The sequence below is a fragment of the Salmo salar genome, chromosome ssa28 (assembly GCF_905237065.1).
Source record: "Salmo salar chromosome ssa28, Ssal_v3.1, whole genome shotgun sequence".
NCBI lineage: Eukaryota > Metazoa > Chordata > Actinopteri > Salmoniformes > Salmonidae > Salmo > Salmo salar.
Window position 1 is genome coordinate 12,470,037 of NC_059469.1, and position 16,831 is coordinate 12,486,867.

A 16,831-nucleotide genomic window follows, 5' to 3' on the forward strand; every position below is an offset into this window, starting at 1 on the left:
CCAAAGCACTCTGTGAAATTCACAATATTCCAGAGGCAGATGCAGCATGAAAGCGCAAACAAAGGAAAATGGGAGATTTATTGGGTTTAGGCACAGAATTTTCATGTTTCCAAACAATGAAAATATAGTTGTTGCTCCCCTGCTTGGACAGGATGGTTTGTGAGCTTGACCAGCGATTCTCTACTGTAGATGCAGGTCTGCTCAAAGGCATACAGGCATGCAGCCCCAACTCAAAAAGCTTCCTAGATACATCATGCTTAACTGAGTTTGCCAAGCACTACGGTATTGATGTTAAAACAGAAGAGATGTTAGTGGCCAGAAACTTTTTTGTCCAGAAAAGAGAGGCTGGATGTCCTCCCAAAGATATGCTTGCTGTGCATAACCTTGCCCTCGCTTCATACTCGTCGCCAAACCCACTGGCTACAGGTTATCTACAAGTCTCTGCTAGGTAAACCCCCGCCTTATCTCAGCTCACTGGTCACCATAGCAGCATCCCACTCGTAGCACGCACTCCAGCAGGTATATCTCACTGGTCACCCCCAAAGCCAATTCCTCCTTTGGCTGCATTTCCTTCCAGTTCTCTGCTGCCAGTGACTGGAACGAACTGCAAAAATCTCTGAAGCTGGAGACTCATATCTCCCTCAATAGCTTTAAGCACCAGCTGTCAGAGCAGCTCACAGATCACTGCACCTGTACATAGCCCATCTGTAAACAGCCTATCTATCTACCTACCTCATCCCCATACTGTATTTATTTATTTATCTTGCTCCTTTGCACCCCAGTATCTCTGCTTGCACATTCATCTTCTGCACATCTACCATTTCAGTGTTTAATTGCTATATTGTAATTACTTTCCCACCATGGCCTATTTATTGCCTTAACTTACCTCATTTGCACTCACTGTATATAGACTTTTTGTTTTCTTTTGTTCTACTGTATTTTTGACTATGTTTTGTTTATTCCATGTGTAACTCTGTTGTTGTATGTGTCGAATTCCTACGCTTTACCTTGGCCAGGTCTCAGTTGCAAATGAGAACTTGATCTCAACTAGCCTACCTGGTTAAATAAAGGTGAAATAAAAATAAAATAAATAAATAAATAACCTACTGGATGATGATATGTTTCCTTCTCTGAAGGAAATCATTCAGGTTGCCCTCACAATTCCTGTGAGCAGCTGCTCCTGTGAAAGGTCCTTATGATTGTCATGTGTTTGTTTGATGGGGTGCTGTCCTCAGATAATAGCATGGTTTGCTTTCACCGTAAAGTATTTTTGAAATCTGACACGGTGGCTAGATTAACAAGAAGTTAAGCTTTAATTTAGTGTATTGCACTTGTGAATGTATGAAAGTTAAATATAAAAAAATAAAAAAATGAATTTCGCGCTCTACCATTTCACCGGATGTGGTCGAAACATTCTGCTAGCGAAACCCCTAGCCGTAAAAGGTTAACTGATTGCCTATAACTGGCTTATTGCACTTATAACTGGTGTATGAAGCGTGTATATAATCTACTTCTTCATGAGTTCCTCCAGGCTGCTCCTCATCCTCTCCATCTCAGTGAGGCTCTCCAGAGTGGACCTGCTGTCTCCCTCCAGCTTCCTCCTGCCTTTCTCCAGCTCCCCACGCTGACGCCGCTCCTGCTCTAACAGGTACTCCAACTGAGTGAGAGTGAGAGAATAACAACATAAGCTTTAAAGATTCTGGGCTTCAATGGAGGGGCCAGCATAACCGTTCATCAGCATCCGAAAAAACATCGTAGAAGTATAACGTTCTTTGATCATATGTTACAATGATACTGTACCAATACCATAAAGCTAGACACTACTGAAGTCAAATTTGGCGTATCTCCCCCAAATACACTTACATCTTCCGCCTGCACCTGTAGCTTTGCCCTCTCCTTGGTCAGGAGGTTCACCTTCTCCTCCTCGCTCTGTAGGTCCTCAATGGCTTGCTGCAATAAGGGATGAAACAAAACGTCTGAGTCTGGCCCACAGATGTAGCTTAAATCATTAATCCCCTATTGGGATCGTGTGCATCTGTCAGCCATATTGGATCTGAGGAGCCATGATGAGTTCATTTGGGTTGTTCAAGGGAATGCCAAGAGTGAGTCCTCTCTCTCCAACATCGATAACAGAAGACTGACACAAACTCATTGGGGTGACATGATGTATGTAACTCTACCATAACTTCTGACCCTGTGACTGTATCCCTCATAACATTTTAGGAGCTTTGAGCCATTTCCATTCCCATTTCTCACACTACTTGAATTGCTAAACTGTAACTTCCAGACATCTTCCATCACGCTGGACATATATAATAAGCAGTCAATGTACTGTAGGATAATGGCTCAGATTCTAAATTACTTTAACATATTATATAGGATATCAAGCTGCTACTGTTGGTTAGAGCATCTGGTATGCATTACTGTACTGGGGTTCCTATAGCTGCAAGTATAGGGCATGATGGATGGAAGGAGAGAAACAAAGAGAGAGGGAGAAAGAGAGGGCGAGAGAGAGAAAATCCACACAAGACACACACGCACACACATGCACATGCATACATGCTCTTTATAGTGAGAGTGATATGCATTTCTGCAAACCCTCTCATAATCTCCCTTCCTGTTAGACCCAGGGTCGACCTTTCACATTTCACCCTGACCTCACTTTATGACCCCTGGGGACAGTGTGTTCTCACGATGGGCTGAGCTCCACCAGGTGTTAATACTGGGTGAGGAGAGGTCAGTGTGTTCTCACCTGGCTGAGCTCCACCAGGTGTTAGTACTGGGTGAGGAGAGGTCAGTGTTCTCACCTGGCTGAGCTCCACCAGGTGTTAGTACTGGGTGAGGTGGGGAGAGGTCAGTGAGTTCTCACCTGGCTGAGCTCCACCAGGTGTTAGTACTGGGTGAGGTGAGGAGAGGTCAGTGTGTTCTCACCTGGCTGAGCTCCACCAGGTGTTAGTACTGGGTGAGGTGAGGAGAGGTCAGTGAGTTCTCACCTGGCTGAGCTCCACCAGGTGTTAGTACTGGGTGAGGTGAGGAGAGGTCAGTGAGTTCTCACCTGGCTGAGCTCCACCAGGTGTTCTTTCTCCTTCTGAAGCTTTTGGACAGCTTCCTCTCTCTGGGACAGCTCCTCTGACAGCTTCCTGACTGAGCCGTCTGAAGACTGGAGGATGAGGGGGAGAGAAAGAGGAAATTAAAATCATCTGATACCATAAAACATATCCCATTGTATTTGTTACTTATCTTCCCCAGACATGTTGCTAAATAGAGAAAAATAATAAACCTTCAAAAATATCAAACGAGTATAAATCTGTCTGTACAAAGAATACCACAGTGCATGTTTTAATCTGGAAGTAATTTGACCCTTAGGCAATGTGTTTTCTACTGATACAATAACCATGATGATGGTTTGGGAAAACAGTTGCATTAGTCCATGGCTTTGCAGCCAAACCATAAAACAATTATCCCTTCGATGACCAAACAGATTCCATTACTCTCAATCTGTTCTTCATGAACATCAAAGTGGAACATGCATGTAGCATTCTGGTCCCACTTTGGCCATCAGGTTCTAATGAACCAGGGGAACAGTTTGGGACTGTCAGGACTTTGAAATACAGATAAATAAATCAGAAGGAATGGAGGAGAGGAGAGGGAAATGATTTAGTTTAGAGGAAAGTGGTTATGCCTCATTATAAACAGGGTAGTTTGGATGCTGATTGGCTAAAAGCCGTGGTATATCAGACAATATAGCACACCCCCTTGGGCCTTATTGCTTAATTATGTATACCTTTTTTATGACGTTGCAAGTGTAGCACATATTCTATGACAAATACCATAGAAATGATAAAACTGTACAATAAAAATGTTGTGCAACTCAATCCCAATAGCCTGCATTCCTTGTAACTTATTTCATTTTACTTTGATAAAAAACACCCATATCTATAGTACTACAACTGTTATGACAACAAGACCGACTACTTACTAGGTGTGAAAGCACAGTGCCAATAGCTCCACCATGCAGGTCTAGTCTTGTAGATCCCAGTGTACTGCATCCATATTGAAACAACCTTGTTTTCTACTGTACATGTCAGGAAACCCACATGAGCTAACAAAAGATTCACATAGTTCAAGGATTTGACACCATTATTCTTTGTTTCTCAAAAACCCCTCTCATGCCAAATACACTCTGAGTACCATATTAATTGCCTAGGTAAAACGGACTAATTTGACAAAGTCTAAGTCAAAGGAATTCAACTCTCTCCATCATAGACAACCAATGCTGTGAGTACAGTACATTCTATGAAACATTCCTGAGTAAAGATACCATCTAAATCCTTCCATAAACCTCAATGAAATAGCTAAAGCTCGGAGGGGTTTGTAACAGTATATGTTAACACCCCCTCTATTTACCTCTGTCTGTACATGTAGTAGTCACACTAGTTTAGCATTTAGATATATACAATATAGTCACTCTCCAGGGACTATTAAAGTGATAGAAAGGAGGACAGTAAAAGCATGAAATTCAATACTGAAAGCCAGAGGAAAACATCAGAGAGGTAAAAGTAGAACTAGAAGCATGTCAGTATAGCGCAGACCTGTTCAGGAGTCCCAAATCAAGGACGTTCTCTTGTTTTAAATAATATCTCTCTCCGCTCCGGTTAAGTGCATTCAGTGCTAAGCCATAGAGAATGCTTAAGGAGTCGGTTGTAGCCTACCTGTTTGTCTCTCTCGGTGGCAGTCAGAGCACTCTCCAGTTCCTCCAGGTCTCGTCTGAGGCTGCTGTTCTCTGCCTCCAGCCTCTCTCTGTGGTGGGCCAGCTGGGTCGAGCACGCCTCCTCCTCCTCCAGGCGCTCAGATAGGCCAGACAGCTGCAGCTCCAGCCCACACCGGGCCTTCTCCAGCTGGGCACAACGGTGATCTGACGCCTGGGCACACTCCTGCTCCTGAAGAGGTGGAGAAGAAGACAGGGATGAAGCACAGAGGGTCAGGAGGTGAGTAAGGGAGGAGGAGATGGAGCATGAACAGGAGGAGAAAGGCCTCAGGGTTGAGGGGTGAAAGAGTGAGACAATGTAAAAGTGGTGGAATGTAAAGGCGAAGAAGAGACGTGACAGAGAGAGGGCAGTAGGGTAAATAATTTAGTTTACATAGAGAGACAATCATATCCCAGACACACAGATGTAAAACCAGCAGAATGCCTTGCATCAAGAGTACTCCAAGTAGTGAGACACTTATCCTCTCTTTCCCAACCTTCTCTCCAATATACAGTGGGGGAAAAATCCTCTCAGTGACGCGTCGAGAGAAAGAAAAACACTGACTTGATAAGCCAGTTTTACAATAACACAAATCCTTTATCAACAGCTGTCCCAAACAGGACAGATTTGAAAGTCTGTCTTATTTGGTGCCTGGTTGATGAGTGTGTCAGCTATTTTCTAATGCACCAGTCATCATGGTCAAGGCATTTGGAATGAGGCTGAACTGCATACCCAAATATGTGTCCTTTTGCAAATGTATCATTGACCACATGTTCCATCTGAATATATTTATATAAATGTGTTTGTGCTGTGCTCTTTCTTCATAATCTCTACTTTATCTACCCAGCTAGTGAGTTAAGTCAAATTATTTCATTTTCTCAACATTATCAGATAATGTGAAGATACTGTAAAAAAAAGGTTAACAGTACAGACATACATGTAAACACATCAATGCCCTCTCTCACACACACACACACACACACACACACACACAGACACACACAGACACACAGACACACACACACACCCTCCATCCCAACACACCAGTATACCCACAATAGTCAGTCTCTGTTCCAATGCAGTACTAAAGCTATCCCAGTCCAGTTCCTCTGGTTCAGGATCCACCTGCAGCCCATTGGTCTCTTCCGAGTCAGAGAGGGAGTGGCCACGTCCCTGGCCCCGCTCCACAGACATCACCTTAACCCGACGCCTGTCAATCAACCTGTCAATTGACCTGTCAACACTCTCTACCTACCGCACCTTAACAGTAACCTAACACCCTTACACAGTCCCTGTACTGCACCTGTATCAACTGCACCTCCTTAATAGGCCAGGTAGACTTATAGGTTGAAAATAAAGTTCCATGTAACACCTCTACCCTCTGCTTTTCTCTCCCTGTGATTGGTTAGCGGAGGTTCAGGAGGGTTCACTGTAGAAGAGAAGGTACTAATTCACGGTTTGGTCACCACGGTAACTCCACTCAGCACGCTGCGAACAGTCAGTCTCCTTTCTCTCTCCCCATAGCCCACTGTTTGATTTAGCGCTGCACACCTGCAGCGGTATGCCCTTAATCTCTCTTTCTCTCTCTCACTCTCTCTCTCTCACTTTCTTTCTTTCTTTTTTTTCTCTCTCTCTCTCTACTATTTGTTCGGTTGCTTTCTCTTTTTTCCTGCTCAATCAAATACTTTTCTCCTCTTTAATTTCAGTCTGTTGGTACTTGCTACTGTAATCCACACATTCCTCCTCTGCTCTCCTCAATTGTTTCTTCACTTACAGTCCCACAAAGTAGAAAACAGAAGCCCACTTCTCTGTGTCCAGTCCTCCACTACTGTACTGCTCTCACGCCGCAACAACAGCCTCTCCTCCTTTCCTCCCCCTCTTCTCCTTCGCTCCCTTCACCTCACCCCTCCTGAAACAGGTGTCTCTCTCTCCCTAGTGGCAGAGGATCCAAAGGATTCCCGGAGGGACTGTAGGAAGGTGTAGGATGGCAGGTCATGTGAATGGCTCTAAGTTATCCTCTTCAGTCCCTTGGTAACACAACCCGTACACTATCAAAGCAGTCAACTAAACAACACAAAGACACGAAAACAAGGGCAGTGTCGCAAATATGACGTTTTTCTCTCTCTTCTCTCTCTCTGTTAAAATTAACAGCATAAAGACCTTATGTGCCCACCACGCCCACATAGTTTCAACAATGCCAGGGCATTCATCTAGACAGGGACACAAAGGCCATATTGTGCCTTAGGTTCAAGTGCAGCGGATTTTCTTGAATGAACCAGCAGTCGAAGCATAGAGACTAGGCTAGACGAAGCATACCGACTGGGCACAGACGTCAATTCAACGTCTATTCCACGCTGGTTCAGCGTAACTTCATTGAAATTACATGAAAACAACGTTGATTCAACCGGTGTGTCCCCAGTGGGTAGTCTATCTGTAATGCTGTACGGAAGATAACATCAGTGGTTTTACATCAGTGCTTCATTAAGTAGTTAGTATTGAGGGTTATCGTAAAACAAACTAACCAGGTGAAACTGAAAGCATTCTTGTTGTGGTTTTGAATTAACGTCCCTTCTGAACTGGAACAGAAGCTTTTAAAGTAGAAGCTGATGCTTGACCACCACCTGAGCACGAGTTATGTAGACGTCTTGTGACAGACCAAGACAAACACAGTTTACTGCATTGATAATTTTTTAACAAAGTGTTTTTTGAAGGTTACTATGAAAGAATCGTGTGGCACCAAAACCAAACCTCATAAATAACCCTTCTGAATTTCTCAAAAACTAAAGCCTGCAGTGAATCTTAAAAACTTGACCACTGACTGAGCATAAACAATGTGAGGGAGGGCAAGTATGCTACAAATGCCTCATCCAACCATGGCAAGCTTCCATCCATCTGCAGAAAAAACACCGAAACAAAACATGTTCTCAAAAGATTGCTGAATTTTCAACGTTATGTTAAGAGTTCTGCTGTGGACAGAACAGAGGAACCCGTTCATGTCTGCATAAAATCCTGCAGTAACACCCACATGAACTACACAGACCAGAGACACACAGCATGCCCAGACAGTGTTCAAGCACCACTCACATCCAACGCTAACACTGATCTTTTGTAGCAGATAACATGGGTGCCAAGTATGGATATGCATTCAGATGGATTTGGGTTGAAGGAATCTGAGTGATTCTCTTCTATCAGAGGAAGACACGTTTGTGTCATCAATGACTGTCATCAATGCTATTCCGTTTCACACCATGGTTCCGTAGTTAGTTGTTAAAAAAGTTGTAGTACAGTTTCTATGAACTGAAGCCAATGTAATATTATGTTGCACTCTGTATTTCATTCAACTTTTGGTTGGAGTGATAGTCTTATCTTCCATATAGGCAAGGCTATAAGGCTAAGCTACAGTAAGGAACTCACAGGTGCAGAAGTATACTAAGGACACAGAAGCCATTATGAAGGCTTTCTGGAAAGCCCCTATGGATGTGGAAGATTATGAAGGTAAGGTTTATGTCCCTAGACAGGATAATATCCAGCTACTTCAAACAGCTTCCTTGCCAAACTGCATCCTTCTTCCCCCTCCAGAGAGAGAGCGAGAGAGAGAAGACTAGAGAGATCTATGTCTATTAGATTACAGGAAAATCGGAATCTAACCACATTAGATAGTGAGCGGCTGCTGCCTTCCAGGGTTTCTATGGCAGAATAGAGAGTTGAAATTGAAGAGGTGGAAAGTTCAACAAACAGCCTCTGGTTGTTTTCACAATCAAACGCTGCTGACGTGAAATGGGATTATTAAAAAAATATAAGAAAGCATATCCAAACACTCACATATCTGATCCCTTGGGCACCACCTTGGCTGGATACCTCTAAGAAAACCCTGTCTTACTCACTTATCTTTCTCCCTTTTTCAACCTCTCTTCTGCCTTTCTCTCGCCCTACCTCACTTCCACTCTCCACACAGCAGAAACCAGTCCAGACCCTCTTTACCCTCTTCATCACTCTCCTTCTCCACCCCCCCCCCACACACATTTGCAGTCCTTTCCTTGGGCCCCAGTACCTCTAAAACCATCCCAGACCCTCTGTACCCTCTCCTTCACACACACACACACACACACACACACACACACACACACACACACACACACACACACACACACACACACACACACACACACACAGTACAGTACATCTAAACCAGTCCAGACAGTCCGGAGACTACCGTTACTAGGGCATCTGGATAGCTCTGGAAAACTACTCCACATTTATTTACCATTAGCCGTAATTGAAGGGTAAACCGAGCACTTTTCTCTGTTTATGTATCTTTGTCCTGACAAAGCTTGAAACGCTACCATTTCATTAGGCTAACTTTTACTGGGGGAGCTAAATTAGATTTTTTTTTACAGGGATGTCTATAGGCAACAATTTATGGGAACATTAGAGTTGCAACAGAAACACTGTGTTAACCAATGAGAAAGATAATGCATGATGTAAAAATAACACACACACTAAGAAGAAGGAATACATAATTTCCTGATGACAGAGAAAGCTGGGAGGTGGTGTCCCTCTGAGCCCCCTAGAACTCCGACCAGCTCCGACATCAGAAAACGACGGGATAATGAAGAAAGGGAAGTGCTCGTTAAGCAGGAGAAGTCAGCGCTTTTAAAGGGAAATCCAAAATAACCTACGTGTGAACGGTCAGCCATGAGGCAAAAGTTACGACTTCAAGATTCCAAATTACACTTCAATATGTCAAATTCAGACAGTGATAAAAATGTGTGTGAAGAGAGCTGCAGTGGTACTTTTTAACTCCACGATGTGTTCCATTGGAGCAGGCTGAAGGGCGGCCTGACGGGTCTGCTAAGGAAATCAGCACCAGTAATGGCCAAATCCCCTGGGCTGGATTGGAGCTTTCTTTGAAACCACTGGCAATACCACCAAAATACACTCTCTCCCTCTCTCTCTTTTCCACTCACACTAAATCATTTGCCCTGGTGTGTGTTGTCTTTTCTACAACTTCTCTAGCCTGGTCCCAGATCAGTATGTGCTTTAGCCAACATCTCTAACTGCTGTTATAATGACAGATCTGTACTGATCTGGGACTAGGCTACTACTTCTCTTCAAGTCAGAACCATAACAGCCACGGTAGCCTAATAAGTGTGATGCTTAGTAAATGCCAAACTGTTTGTCTGCTGCCTTCTTGACATAGATCTCTCTTGATGAACAGCTTTTTAATCTCATCTGGATCACCTGGATGAATAACTCAAAAAGTGACAACTTATCCTATCGTTCTGCCACCCTTGTTTTCAATGGAAGGGAGCATGTCTTTCAAAGAGTTCTCCTAGCAGTTAACCAATCAATCACTGTACTGCCTGAGGCCACAGAGCTGTATAATGCCTGTTATTGGCTCTGAGAGAATCACAATAAAAACACACAACATCTCTATCTTCTCTCTACAGTGAAACAATGTGCTGGAATGAAAACTGACGCCGAGAGAAAGAATCATTAAAACAAGCTGGTACTGACTGCCTCTTTCTTTCTCCCTCTTTCCATCTTTCCCCCTCTCTCTTTCTTTACTTCTTTCTCTCTTTCGCTCTCTCTCTCTCTCTTTCTCTCTCTCTCTCCTTCTCCAGAGACATATCATTATCTAGTGAGTATTATTCGCTGGCGGTTGAAGTAATAACTACGTTCAGAATCCCTTATCATGCACAAATTTGCCCTTGCAGACACATCCCATCCATGCCATTTGTCACATGACAAAGCTCAATGGAAACCAGATCGACTAACAACACAATGAACGACTGACAATGTCATAAAAAGTTGTGTCAACAACACACGGCTAAGAGAGAGAAACAGAGGGAAGGAGAGAGAGAAACAGATGGACAGAGATACAGACAGAGAGAGAAAGAGAGGGAGAAAGGACAACAGACAGAGAATTGGGTGAAGGTAAGGGGGAAAACAGACGTTTAGATAATGGAGACTTACAGCTCTGTATTTAGCGGCCACCTCATTCTTGTCCTTGCCGAGTTGTGCGTTTTGCTCCTCCAGCTCTTGGACCCTGGCTAGCAGACGGTCGCTCTGCTCTATAGCCCTCCTCAGCTCCTCTCTCTCCCTCATCCCTGCCTCCTGGGTCTGAGTCTGAGCTTGAGTACACTGCTGCAGCGACAGAGACCCAACCTGCAGCAATACACACACACACAGAGACAACGCTCCTTTAGCTGGCTGGCTGGCTCACACTGCTGTCTGGACTGCTCCCCCATCCTGCCACACACACACACACACACACACACACACACACACACACACACACACACACACACACACACACACACACACACACACACACACACACACACACACACACACACACACACACACACACACACACACACACACACACACACACCTCTCTCTCCAGATGGGGCCTTCTCCTGGCCCACTCTCTTTAAAACAATATAAAATGTCCTCCTGTGGGCTGCGGCTGCTGCTCCCCTGCTGAACCAAAGACCTCTGGACTCAGAAAGGAAAGCAAATACCTCAATACTGCTGCTGATGCTGTCGTCGCAGTGTCATCTAACAGCTCTGATATTGACAGGTGAGAAAGAGGAGAGAGCTGGGCTTATGGAAACGTACACAGAGCTATAGTGTGTGGAGAGAGATAACATCTGTTCATGTTATCATACTTAACATGTACGTGGAGGAGAATCCATCAGAATAGAGCATAGCGATTCTTAAATCGTAGCTAGGTCAGTCAGACATTTACACGAACACCTGATTCTGTTGTCTGTCAATGAATCAATTGATATCGTCCCAGAGGGAATTTTACTGTAATTCTCTGGAAACCCTTCCAGACCATTCCATATAGTGTCCTATACAATATCTCCAGCTGTTCCTGTCACTGTAGGAGTTTCATCCTCACGTACAGTACAGTGCATTCCAGGAAGTGAGCTGTACCTGGCACGCAAGGGTCAGAGGTTAGAGGTCAGACAGCTGGTGAGCTGCTTAGTGGAGACAGATGGAGATGACAGAATGGTAATGATATCTTTACATGTTTACCAAGTACCAGCCCTTGTCCATGCGTCTCTCTCATCAGCACCATATAGCCTCTGACCGTAACACATGACCTACACCAGTCCATGGGTTTTCTTTAGCTAAACAGTCCTCTATCAAAGGTTGAGCCCCCTGACAAGTTATCACAAACATACAATAACACTCGCAGTGGAATGCAGCCCGCCATGAGAAAATTGGGCCTGCTTCTCTAAATCAAATGTGTTTTCTTTCAAATACTTTAGGTGCACTTGATTGAGCTTGGCAGCTTGCCCAGAACAACAGAGCCAATGGAATTGTCCCAAAAGTGCACATCAGGCCACCTGGCACCCCAGACAATTAAGCTAAATCAAGTTATTGAAAGAAAACAAATAGTATTTTGACCTGCAGGTCTGAGTCCCAGGACCGTTCCAAAGGGATTCGAGGTGAATCAGAGGGAACAACAGAGGTTTAGGAACTCTCAGTCCAGTGTATAGTCAGCTCAAGTGCCCTCTCTGCTAGAGAGTCTTACTGCCAACCAAAATACAGTGGTAGATAAGGCGTAGTGCGGTCACCAAGTTCGCATTCTCATTCATTTGCACTGCTCAGGGAAGGAAAAATGCCACTCCTGGAGGACGGTAATGCATGCAGGCTTTTGTTCAAGTACAACGCTAATACATCTGATTCAAATAATCTGATATACTGTAAAACTAAAGGCTAGATTGGTTATTTGAATCAGATGTGCTGGGTGCACACACTGCAGCCCACTGTTTAAAGTGCATAATGGCACAGTGGTCTAAGGCACTGCATCTCAGTGCAAGAGGCATCACTACAGCCCCTGGTTTGAATCTAGGCTGTATCACATCCGGTTGTGATTGGGAGTCCCATAGGGCGGCGCACAATTGGCCCAGCATTGTCCGGGTTTGTCCGGTGTAGGCCGTCATTGTAAATAAGAATTTGTTCTTAACTGACTTGCCTAGTTAAATAAAGGTTAAATAAAAAATGAATGTACTGGTGACTGAACCAACCTAAAACTGTATCTCAAATGCCACCCCAAAAGTAGTGCACTAGGGAATAGGGTGCTACTTGGGATGTACATCATGCCTGATATTGTATTTGTGTGATAAACTAAGCCAGACTATCAATGCCTTCTCGTGCATACTTGATCTCTGGAACAGCACTTCATATGAAGGTACAGAAACGTCCATATTTGAAGTATTCTACATGGCACTGAAGTGCACTTGGCATGTAACCTTGGCCTGCATGCTGTTCAGAACAATGAGAAGTCTCGCAGCCATCATTTAGACTTTTACTGTGCACCAGGGCAAATCAATCTTCTCTTATTTTCTCTCTTTACCTAACAAGAATCTACAAGCAATTCTGGCTTGAGTACAAAAGCATAAATTTGTAGTTTCCTTGTGTGGAAAAACAGATGTGAACAAATTTTCCACAGCTCGATCTAAAGAAGTTTGAAAAGGAAAGCTGTGTAAAATACACACACACACACACACACACACACACACACACACACACACACACACACACACACACACACACACACACACACACACACACACACACACACACACACACAGCAATAGAAAACCTGTCGCAGCTTGAGCCAAGGTATCTGTGTCACTGGAAAAGAGCTGTCATTAGCCCAACTCTAACCCTAACCTCAACAAAGGGTTTACCTCTTCAAACTCATGTACAGTTTGTCAACTAACAATGACAGGGAAACATTGAGCCAAGTGTCTGTGGGCATTCACCTTGTTGTCCAAATATGATTTAAGATGTGTGTTTTTAACCAACATTGAGGATATACACACTAAGACACACCTGAACTTCCCTCGGCTACAGTCAGGTGAATAGACAGTATTTTACTTGTCAAGGCTGGATTTATCGGCGCACTTAACATCATTCTGCACATTAGCTCCATAGCCCTCAGTACTGCTAAGCATGGGGAAGATATTTAAGGTGACACATCAATGGTTCACCTTTCACATAATAACAGTGCTAAGCTATATAAGCATTGGGTATTGTCTGTGTGAATAAGGCAGCTAACCCTGATGAACTTCTGTCTTTGTTAATGTACATCCCCTTCTGCTTGATGAATGGGACTTATTGTGGAGCAGAGCGTTTGTGTTTTGACTTGAGGTGGGAGGATGTTTGTCCAATCAGAAAATGTCAAAACACATATACAGGAGCATGCATGCACACACATATGTACACATACGCACGCACACACACATACATTTATGCAATTCCTGCACATTGTTACTTTTCAGTGAACTGATCTGTCCATTTTATCTAGATCTGTAAATAGGCCTAACAAAGAAAGAGAAAGGGAGAATCCAGAAGATACCTTTATTTTTCTCTCCCTCTCTGAACTTCACACTCACTTTTTTCAAGGACAGAGTAGCAGATCCCCAAATAAAGTCCCTCTCATGAAGTTTCTGCACTGTTAGTAATTTTATCAGTAACTTACTGTATTAATAAACAGTATGATAAAAGTGTTTGGCCAGTAGCCGAAAGGTCGCTGGTTCGAATCCCAGAGCTGGCAAGGTGGGAAAATCTGCTGTTCTGCCCTTGAGCAAGGCAGTTAACTGCTCCCCGGACGTGGATTAAGGCAGCCCCCTGCACCTCTCTGATTCAGGGAGGTTGGGTTAAATGCGGAAGACACATTTCGGTTGAATGCATTGTTGTCCAACTGTAGGAACAATTCTAGTGGGAAACCAATGATATCTCAACTCCAAGATACTGCAAAGCCCTTAAATGCCTGGAATGTACAGTACTTTCACTGCATTGACCTGAGGGTATCTGTACTGTACCACCCACTGGTTTCTCATCAGTCTGTGTAAAATAATACTAAGCCCTACGATCTTAACCTACACGGTTTCACTTCATAATAAGAAGGTTGTGATGATTTTAAGCAAGAACTATTAACATAACTCTGAACCACTACAACACATACAAAGCTAGGCTATTTCCTTAAACACACACAGTACTACTCTATACAATGCCAGGTGGTTGAACTGCAGCCCAGCCCAATCTGAAGCAGATTGGTCTGGCCTCTACCTGAACTCCAGTAGGTCCAGGTCACGGAGGTAAGCACACAGACTCTTTGATCACCCGACCACTACACATGCAGGCCTACATCTACAGGTGCTGCGTTTGATCTCTGGGTGCATGTACGCTGTTTGATTGCATTAGATCAATGACATGATTGTTTTCATATGATTAGATTTCATAAGCCAAAAGGTAGAATATCTTCAGCACAGCTGTTTTGGGATGCTGAGGAATTCCAACACAGAAACATAGACTGCTGTCGTTCTAACTAGAGCTCCTGGTGATTTAATAATACTGATAATAATATCATCATCTGGAAAATCAAAACACTGTAATAAAACTCTACCTTTCAATTTTGTGTGTGTGTGTGTGTGTGTGTGTGTGTGTGTGTGTGTGTGTGTGTGTGTGTGTGTGTGTGCGTGCGTGCGTATGTGCGTGCGTGAGAGAGAGATCCCACATGGTCTGCAATGGAGAGAGACAGGCTGATGTCACAGGCTCGTTGATCATACAGAGATATCATCCATCTCAGATCTGACTCACTCACTACTGTACCATCCAATCTGAAGTACCACTCACTCTCAGTATAACTAAACACGCAAACCTGACGGAAAACTCTAATATATTACATCCTTTCAGAGAACTTTGAGACCAATATTGATTTTCAACAATTCAACCAAACTGTCCCTGAATATGCTTCCTGTTTCCTCAACACAAGATGTCTTCTACCTGGCTGATTGACAGTCTGTTTGCATTCCTTTGCTGCATCGGTTGAGTCTCTTCAGACAGACAACATTATCACTGTCTGTCAAAGCCATAAACACTCTCTCAAGGTTAGCTAACCACTAGGGAAGACTGTTACTCTTCCCTGCTGAAGAGGCAGCAAGTAAAACAACAAATTCCTTCTCTCATTCAGTCACTGATGTATAAGTTCACTCACTCCCTCCCCCTGCAGGAAGAGTAGAGACCAGCACTAGACCCCCTAACTCAGGGGGTAGGCCTCCTGCAGAACAGAGGAGGGGCTGTAACCAATTTAACAAGCATGGAGAGAGGGAGAGAGAGAGAGAGAGAGAGAGAGAGAGAGAGAGAGAGAGACAGACAGACAGACAGACAGACAGACAGACAGACAGACAGACAGAAACAGAACCAGAACCAGACACAGAGAAGTGGATCCAAAGAGAAGGAGGAGAGGTAATTCTTACGTGTGCCAGTGGCTTGCTGTGGATGGCGATGATGGGTCTGTACTGACGGAAGTCTGTCTGGATGACACACACTCTCTTCTCCATCCTCACATCCTTGTCTGGGAGCTACACCCCATCCTGTCTTCACCCACCGGCCTCTGGGGAGCAAGTGTGTGTGCTCGCCGGTGCTCTGGGCAGTGTGTGTGAGTTTGTGAGTGTGTGTGTGTGTGTGTGTGTGTGCATGTGTGCTCGCTGCAGCCCTGCTACCTGACCCTGAGAAGAACAGATCTGTCTGGAGAAAGGGAGTAAGGGGGGAGGGAGAGAGAGAGGAGGGATCTGACGTGCAAAAAGAAAACAGAAACTTGCTTGAACATTCCCCCCAAACACCTCCCTCCCTCTCCTCCCCTTCTCCTCCCCTTCTCCTCCCTCCCTCTCCTCCCCTTCTCCTCCCTCCCTCTCCTCCCCTTCTCCTCCCTCCACACCCTCTTTAAAGCTCCACCACCCACTGCCAGGGGAACAACACACAGAGACCGTCTACCCCCACTTCCCTTCCCCGGAGGAAAGCTCTATGTTAACCCCCTATACACTGCACAACTAAGGTGAAAATTCACAGAAAGGGGATTCAGTGAGCCTGAACCTGCTAAAAAGATAAATCATCTTTATTTGTTTGCATCTATTCAGTGTACCGTGTCAGTGTAATTAGTCAAAAGGTAATGACAGCAATGTTTTCTGTAACAGAGCTCTCTACTTTGAGTACTCTGTAATTCTGAGCACAGTAATCAGTGCAGCCAAACTGAAAATGCTGAGGCAGAATTCCCT

At 44.3% G+C, this 16,831-nt stretch overlaps 1 protein-coding gene across 3 annotated transcripts in view; it reads right to left on the minus strand.

Annotated features, from left to right (window-relative positions):
- The window catches only part of LOC106589493 (myosin-16), a 43,514-nt gene extending 27,209 nt beyond the window's left edge, over positions 1 to 16,305 (minus strand). The window contains exons 1-6 of one of the 3 annotated variants that reach the window (XM_014179551.2): positions 16,034 to 16,302; positions 10,725 to 10,916; positions 4,713 to 4,940; positions 3,056 to 3,160; positions 1,864 to 1,950; positions 1,512 to 1,657 (exon numbers count right to left, since the gene is read on the minus strand). In XM_014179551.2, the coding sequence (XP_014035026.2) occupies positions 1,512 to 1,657; positions 1,864 to 1,950; positions 3,056 to 3,160; positions 4,713 to 4,940; positions 10,725 to 10,916; positions 16,034 to 16,117 (842 nt within the window). In that variant the 5' untranslated portion in view covers positions 16,118 to 16,302. Of the gene's footprint in view, positions 1 to 1,511; positions 1,658 to 1,863; positions 1,951 to 3,055; positions 3,161 to 4,712; positions 4,941 to 5,804; positions 6,630 to 10,724; positions 10,917 to 16,033 lie in introns of those variants that run through there. The other 2 variants (XM_014179553.2, XM_014179552.2) reach the window with 2 other exon arrangements.
- Between the last annotated feature and the right edge of the window lie 526 nt (positions 16,306 to 16,831).